General features: G+C 37.7%; 1 protein-coding gene across 1 annotated transcript; it reads right to left on the bottom strand.

Moving 5' to 3' along the window:
- Positions 1-4590: 4590 nt before the first annotated feature.
- On the bottom strand, positions 4591-5574 carry LOC141126524 (odorant receptor 131-2-like). The gene has a single exon (XM_073612461.1). The coding sequence runs from the start codon at positions 5572-5574 to the stop codon at positions 4591-4593; it is 984 nt and encodes a 327-aa protein (XP_073468562.1).
- Between the last annotated feature and the right edge of the window lie 3406 nt (positions 5575-8980).

Here is an 8980-nt window from a genome sequence, read left to right as displayed (position 1 = left end):
GATACTGTCACTTTTCAACTACTAGATTTTAAAACAGATGATCAGGGTAGATACATCATACTAGTGGCAAATATTGACAATACAACCTATACTATTGTTAATATCTATGCACATAATAAACACCCTCAAAGATTCATAAGGAAAACCATTAAAACAGCAAAAAAAATACAGAAAGGCCAATTTATTATCTGTGTAAATGTTAATGCTCCTATCGATCCCCTTGTGGATATCTCAAAAAAATAAAAATCTACTAGGCCTGGTCTAAATAAATTACTTCATGATGAAGATCTATATGATCCATGGAGATGTATTCATGCCACTGAACGAGACTATACGTTTTTCTCAAACATGCATAAATCCTATTCCAGGATTGATTACTTTATCACAGATAGATTTCTGTTACAAAAGATAGAAAATGCTAAAATACATAGTATAACATGGTCCGACCATGCTCCTATCGCGATACAAACAGGATCAATGAGTAACAACAATACTTTATGGAGAAATAATACTTTCATTCTATCTCAAAAGGACAATCTATCTGTGATTAAAAAAAAATCTAAAAGAATATTTTGAATTTAATATTGAGGATTCTGTAAATATAACAAATGTATGGTGTTCCCATAAAGCATTTATAAGGGGAATATTGATTCAAGTAGCATTCAGGGAGAAAAAAAAAGAAACAAATTACATTAAACAAACTACTGCAAGATATTTCTGACCTAGAGGAAGTACACAAAAAAAATCCGATAGATGTCAATCTCAGCAATTAAACATCCTTAGAATGGAACTAAGATGTGCCTTAATAGCAGACCATGATAAGTATCTAAAAAGAATTAAAATAAACTACTACTCCCAAAACAATAAAGCTAGCAAATTATTAGCATATCGATTACGAGAACACCAAAACAAGAATAAAATTATGAAATTAATTCATCATACTACTCAAGAAACACATTATAACCCCCAGAAGATTGCAGATTTGTTTTCAGATTACTACGAATCATTATATAATCTTAAAAAAGATAAAAACACTCCGCAACCTACACCCGCTAGTATAACGAGTTTTTTAGACTCTGTAAATCTACCTAAAATTGATACTATCACTCTTGAACAAATCAATGAGCCTATATCACGAGAAGAAATTCTTACTGTAATAAAATCCCTACCTAAAAATAGAGCACCAGGAATTGATGGTCTGTCTGCAGAATATTATAATGCATATGCAGATATCTTAGTTCCACATCTAAATACATTGTTTTATCAAATCGCAAACACCAGACAATTCCCCAAGGAAATGCTATAAGCAGTCATAATTACTATTCCTAAAACAAACAAAGACCCCTCATCCCCTAAAAACTATAGACAAATATCATTGTTAAACACAGATCTGAAGATATATGCAAAAATCCTGGCCAATAGATTAATAAACATAACATCATCTCTCATAAACCCCGACCAGGTTTTGTGAAGGGAAGACAAGCTCTGGATGGCACGAGAAGGATGATAAACCTAATCAATCAGATAGAAAATGGTTGAATGCCTTCTCTTTTTCCCACTCTTGATGGCAAAAAGGCATTCGACAGGATGCATTGGAAATTTATCTCAAATTCACTTATGAAATTCGGATTTAATGGATTTATACATTCAGCCATAATGGCACTCTATACACAACCCTCAGCAAAGGTCTTCACCTCAGGTATAATATCAAAAAGTTTTGATTTAACTAATGGAACGAGACAAGGGTGCCCCCTATCCCCCCCTTATTTTTTCATTAGCTATTGAACCCTTAGCAGAATCCATACAATCAAATTCAGATATAAAAGGGATCAAAATAGGACAATACGAGCATAAAATAGGATTATTTGCGGACGATGTTATAATCTCAATAACCAATCCTGATACCTCGTTACCGGTCGTACACAAAGTTTTTGAATTGTATGGAATTGCATCCTATTATAGGATCAACCGTAATAAATGTCATGTACTACCTATGAATCTTTCTGATGATACTGTAGTTAATTTGCCTGGAAAATATGATTTTAATTGGGAAGAATCATCTATATCCTATTTAGGAATCAATCTTGCCTACCCTTCCTCCAAATTATATGGAGCTAATTTTTTAGAAACAATCCACAAAGACTTACAGAATTTTCAGAAAACACAACTCTCATGGGTAGGTAAAATAGCGGCATTCAAAATGGTAACACTACCCAAAATCTTGTATTACTTCCGTACCCTCCCTATCTTGATCCCTAACAAATTTTTTACGCAAATTGACACTAAACTCAAAGATTCATATGGAATGGGAAGAAACCTAGAGTGGCATTTTATGTATTGATTTCCTCCAAGTTAGTAGGTGGAATGGGTTTACCAAACATAAGAAACTACTATTATGCGTCCTTAGTGGACCAGATGAAGCATTGGTTCCCCTCTTCGGAGGATAAATTATGGGCCAACATCGAACGAGAAGTAACTTTGGGACACGATATGTATGCGTTATTGCTGGCTTCCTATTCTCTAAAAAAAATTGATATTCCCAACTTACTTAGTATTAAAGCCACTTTAATGGCATGGAAACATATCCTGTCCAAAACTAAAAGTTGGAGTGATAAATCTTTATTATATCTCCCTGTGAGAATAGTAGATTAGTAGATTATTGTAAAATCCGCGTTAAGACAAGATATTGGATTATACATGGTTACAATATGTCTAAGGATTTACCCTCAAATAATAAAACAATGGTTTCAGTTAAAATTGAAAAATGCTCCCGCTTAAAAAACTTTAATCCACGTGATAAGATAGAATTTTTTTCAACTGTCTGGGAATTTCTATCTAACCATAGTAATCAAAAGAGGAAAGGGATTTCACTATTCTATGATCTCCTCTCTGAATATCCGGTAGAATACAAAAGCCCTCATATGATAAAATGGGAAAAGGATTTATTGCAGACCTATACAGGAGAACAATGGAGGAAAGCGATATTATTTCTAAAAAGGCCTCCTCTTGCATAGAGCATTGGGACAATTCCCAAAAAATACTGAACAGATGGTATCTTATACCTTATAAACTATCTAAAATGTATCCTTATTCTTCACCCTTATGCTGGAGATGTAATGAACACATAGGAAATCTACACCACACCCTCTGGAGTTGCAAGAATTTACAAAGTTTTTGGAAAACTATATCCAAATTTATAGCAGATCTTATTGGTAATCTTATTGAACTTACTCCAGCAATGGCCCTCCTAGGATTAAATTTAGATTCCTATCTGAGTATGTTTAGAACAGTAGTAACCCACATACTAATTGCTACTAGAATCTCAATCTCCACTCTATGGAAAACCTGTGAAGCTCCAAACTTAACCACTGTTATTATTAGATTAAATATACAAGCACAATATGAATTGATGTTGGCCTATAAAACTCATATGACCACATTAAAAAAAATGGCAAACCTGCATTGCTCACCCTAGAGCCTCTCATTATTTACAAACCTGTAATCTTTAATTAATTAATTTTGGATATTATAACATTACCTTCGAATTTATCCTGAAGTTCAAGAATAAGTTACCTCTAAATTATTCACTATAAATGTTTAATAATTGATCTCCGTTTACATCTTGAACCTGATTGGGGTAAGCGAAGATTAATATTTTGTAATTAATATTATATTGTTGACTTATTACCAGTATACCTTAGATATGATTCGATACACAGAAGTATCTGGTTTTGTTTTATTTTGCTGTTTTTTTAACCAAATGATTTGTTTAGCACAAATATTATTGAATGACTGATGCTATATTTACATGAATTTGTATTCTATTACTTGGAAAATTAAATAAAAGATTAATGAATAAAAAAAAATAAAAAAGAAAAATATATATACACAAATTTTAATAGTTCACATATATTATAAATGTATACAGTACACATTTATTAAAACACACATATATATATAAATTACATAACAAAACAAAGGGACCCATTGATAAACCCAAGAGAAAGATGCCGCTTATATACTTCCTGTGGGGCTATAATTAGTGTATATCAGAAAAAGCCCACACTGTGATATGGCATTCATTGTTTGGGTGTTCAAAGATCCTTGAAGAGTTAAAAAATGCTCAACATGTTTCACAACTATAGTTGTCGCTTCTTCAGGAGCTTCTGTATCTCTAATTAAAGAAATAAATTTCAGTTAGAATACAATATAAACATTTAAACATATAGTTGTCGTAGTGTATATATCTATGCATAGTCATATACATAAGTTATATGAACTCACCACAATTGGTGTTGAAGAAGATTTTAACTCTCACCCCTACCAGTGGGACACGGCTACTGAACAAACACCTCTCCGGATGGAGACTTTTATAATATATGTGAACTATTAAAATTTGTAATATTTTTCTATACGTGCCGTTAAAGTCCATAATTTCCCATCATTCGTTTTTGCAATTTATTAGGATGTGGCATATGTTTACTCAGGGTGTTTGATTGCCACCCCAGGGCACAGCAATCAATTCTTCTCAACTGTCAAAAGTGAACACTTATGATCAAGACTGAACAAAATTTGCTAATTCAAAGTATGTTATTGTTTTCTTATGCATTTATGAAACACCCCATGTTTTATTTCATAAATTAAGCGATGAAAGGGAGAAAATACAGTATGGTAAAATTTTCCTATGTATTTACGAAACACTTCATCTCTTATTCCGTAAATCAAGGGGCTAAGGAATCTGGGCAAATAGGTAAATATTAGAAAACCAACAATGCGTAGGTCAGAATTATAACCAGGAATGGTTGTTTCTAGAACGGTAGAGATGAAGGATACCATGCAAAGTATTAGCTGGAACACATGAAGCAAGACTGTCCTTGCAGCCTTGAGGGCAGATGACTGCCGTGAACCCAATCTCCTGGCTACCAGCATGACTTTCACGTAGGTAAATAAAATGATTAAGGCCACAAGGCTGAAACTAAGAAAATGGGCAAATGAACGTATCACATTTTGTAAGGGGCTGATGATTAACATTGAATGGCCGCAGATCACAGCAATAGAAAAGAAACTTCTTTCCACCGAGCACGCGATGGTTACAAAGTCTGCAATGCTTGGGGAAAATCCTACGATCCAAATTACTGCTATCGCTGATTTAGCTCTTTTTGCTGTACAGAATTCCAAGTGTCTTAATGGGAAACATATGGCAATGTATCTTTCCAGAGACATGACAGCCAAGTTATATGGCGTAACTCTAAAGGAAGCCGCAATAACGGCTAGAATCAAGAAGCAAAGGGGCGTGGGGAAGTATACATTGCTTAGAATGGAAAACAAGCATAAAATTCCCAAGGTAAGATATAACGTGTCATTGATGAGAATATGAGCGAAGAGGATGTAGCGAGCGTTTTCCTGGATGTAAGGAGTGGTGAAGAAAATGCTGAGAAGAGTTCCAACGAAGAAAATGAAGAGGAAGAAGAGCAATAGAGTCACCAACATGAGAACCGCACGGGATATCACATCATACCCCTCCGACTGGGTTAACATGTGTGTCATATTCCACTGAACAATTGTTAGCTTCATCGCTGTCATCAAAGTTGCTTTAAATTCTCAAATTTTAAAGTAGATCAAACACAAAGGAAACAATTTGACTGATCTGTGGAAAAAGTGATGGTAACTGATACAAGCAACAAAATTGAAAAGACATGAAGGAGTTCCTAGAATGATACATCATATTTGATATTCATATTTGAGCTGATAATATTCCCCCCCTCCATGACTTTTCCATCAAAATCAATAATGCAACCATCAATCTCTCCCCTCACGCCAGGGTACTAGGTGTAATCCTAGACTCTGACCTGTCCTTTCAGCCCCAAATCCAATCGTTGTCAAAAGCTTGCAAACATCACCTCCGTAACATCTCTAAAATTTCATTAATCAATGAAACCAACAAGCTACTCATTCACTCTCTTGTTATCTCTTAGCTTGACTATTGCAACTCTCTCCTCATAGGCCTACCTCTCCATAGCAGTGGCCATGGCTCGTCCATAGAGGGCACAGGGGTGCCGCCTCCCCTATACATTCGTCCAGCCCCCTGATCTACATATCAGTGGCACCGGACCATGGATTCCAATGCGACTGGGTGTTTTTTGGAAGCACCTGATTATAGTGAAAGGGTCTAATAGGCTTCAAAAAAGGGTCGGCTCAGAGCGCAGAGCATTGCGCTCCAATCCCACCCTGTTGTGTGACGATAAGCAAATACATTTTTGCTATTCTCACACTAAAATTCCTCCCCGCCAATCAGGAGGCAGGTCTGTGAGACCTGTTTCCGGATTGGCCAAACCTATTGGATGCCTAGCACTTTTGGCGGAAGAGGAGACACACGGCAGAGGAAGCTGGAGGAGCGGACACCGGAGCCGCCGTGGCCACTGCCCGCACTCCAGGAGAGGACACCACAGCCCCGCCACACGAGTGGGTAAGTGCCGAACTGCTCGCGGGGGGTTCTGTTTCATTGCCACCACGCTGCCGGGGGGGGTTGTTGTTTGTTTTCCGCCCCCCCAAAAAGAAGAACCCAACAGCTGCCACTGCTCCATAGGCTATCCCCTCTTCAGTCATGAATGTTGCTACCCAGGGTGGATTTTTATCAAATTTATTTTAACAAAATGCTTTTGGAGTAAAAATCTAAATCTAAGATAGTTTTCTATTTAAGATACAAATTAATAATTTAGTTTATTCAGCATGAAATGGAGCTTAGTTATGTAGCATGAGGCTGTATATTCTGCAATATTTACATTTTTGGTACACTCATTCAAAGAATCCAAGCTCTGCAAGCTGAGATAACATGCACTGGCAATGTTATTGTTTTAATTAAATAAAAGAATTTGAGTAGTTCTCCAACTATGAGTGATTAACCTATTAACCTCAAATCGGTTCTGATATCGCTGTTTTACTAACCTGACAGCCTATTATTCTAAATAGGAAACCTTCATTTTGTTTGCAAATATTAAAGATTCTAACTACCAGCAAGAATGAGTCCTTACATTTAAAGAGCACCTGTCATTTCAGGTCCATCATGGCAGCACCTGTTAGAGGGTATTGAAAAATGCCTTATGTCTGATAATGCCCCCAACGGGTCTGCGCATGCGCAGTACGCAACATATGATATGATATGTTGATCGTGGTGACGTCAACACAGCACATGTGCAGATCATAGGAGGCAGTATCCGATGATATGCAAAAAGCAAAGGGAGAACGTACTTGTGTGTTGCAGGGCGGGTCTTGTGTGTGTGTTGCAGGGCGGGTTCAGTGTGTTGAAGGGCAGGTTTTGTGTGTGTTGCAGGGTGGGTTCAGTGTGTTGAAGGGTGGGTTTTGTGTGTGTTGCAACCCACCCTTAGACACAAGCAAAACCCACCGTTCAACACACTGGAACCGCCCTGCAACACACACAAAACACGCCCTTCAGCACATGCAACAGCGAGGCAGAATCTGACAAGTACGACACACCCTCCCCCCTGGTTTGGTTTGCAGCAGAACATGCGAACAGGCAAAAAATTTGTGTGAACACGTGAACATCGTTAAAGTCTATGGGACACAAACGTGAAAAATCAAAAGTGCTAATTTTAAAGGATATTGCCATAAAAAGTGTTTGGGGACCTGGGTCCTGCCCCAGGGGACATGTATCAATGCAAAAAAAAGTTTTAAAAACTGCCCTTTTTTCAGGAGCAGCGATTTTAATAATGCGTAAAGTGAAACAATAAAAATGAAATATTCCTTTAAATATCATGCCTTGGGGGGGTCATCTTAGTCTGCCTGTAAAGTAGCGCATCTTTCCCATGTTCATAACAATACTACAGCAAAATGACATTTCTAAAGGAAAAAATGTAATTGAAAACTGCTCGCGACTGTAATGTATTGTCGGATCCCAGCACTATAGATGAAAATCATTGGGAAAAAAAAATGGCGTGGGGGTCCCCAAAATCCATCAAAACCCATACCAGGCCCTTCAGGCCGTACCCAGCCATACTCAGCCGTACCCATCCGTGCTCAGCCGTACCCATCCGTAGTCAGCCATCCCATCCATACTCAGCCATCCCATCCATATTCAGCCATCCCATCTATACTCAGCTATCCCATCCGTACTCAGCCATCCCATCTGTACTCAGCCATCCCATCCGTACTCAGCCATACTCAACCATACCCAGCCATACTCATTCATGTTCAGTCATCCCATCCATACTCAGCCATCCACATTTATGGCTCAACCATGCTCAGCCATCCCCATCCATGGCTCATCCATCCCCATTCATGCTCATCCATGCTACATCAGTTCTCATCCATGCCACATCCATGCCACTACAGTGCCTCACAAAAATGCAATAGGTAGTCAAATTAGATTTGAAATGTATGCCCCTAGAACACCTGACGATGCTCCCGGCATGTTGGGCCTCTGTATGTGGCCTGGCTGTGGAAAAGTCTCCCACATGTGGAATCGCTGTACTCAGAAGGAGTAGGAGAATGTATTTTGGGGTGTAATTTTTGGTATGTAAATGCTATGTGTTAGAAATATTGTATAAATGGACAACTTTGTGTAAAAAAAAAATGCCTTTTTTCTTTCTTTTTCACATTTTCCAAAAACTTGTAGAAACAAATGACATGTTCGAAAGACTCATTATGCCTCATAGATTATACGTTGGGGTGTTTTCTTTCCAAAATGGGGTCATTTTTGGGGCATTTCCATTGTCCTGGTGCTCCAGGGCCTTCAAAAGTGTAAGAGGTAGTCAAGAAATGATATGTGTAATTTATGCTCCTAGAACGCCTGAAGGTGCTCCCTGCATGTTGGGCCTCTGTATGTGGCCACGCTGTGTAAAAGTCTCACACATGTGGTATCGCCATACTCAGGAGGAGTAGCAGAATGTGTTTTGGGGTGTAATTTGTGGTATGCATATGCTGTGTGTGAGTATTAACCTGCTAATATGACAATTTTGTGAAA

Source organism: Aquarana catesbeiana, linkage group LG02 (assembly GCF_042186555.1).
Source record: "Aquarana catesbeiana isolate 2022-GZ linkage group LG02, ASM4218655v1, whole genome shotgun sequence".
Lineage (NCBI taxonomy): Eukaryota > Metazoa > Chordata > Amphibia > Anura > Ranidae > Aquarana > Aquarana catesbeiana.
Note: the sequence above shows the minus strand (reverse complement) of the source record. Positions and strands in the feature narration are given on the sequence as shown.

Coding starts and splice junctions, on each gene's coding strand:
- LOC141126524 (XM_073612461.1), bottom strand. CDS start 5,574: ATGAAGCTAACAATTGTTCAGTGGAATATGACACACATGTTAACCCAG.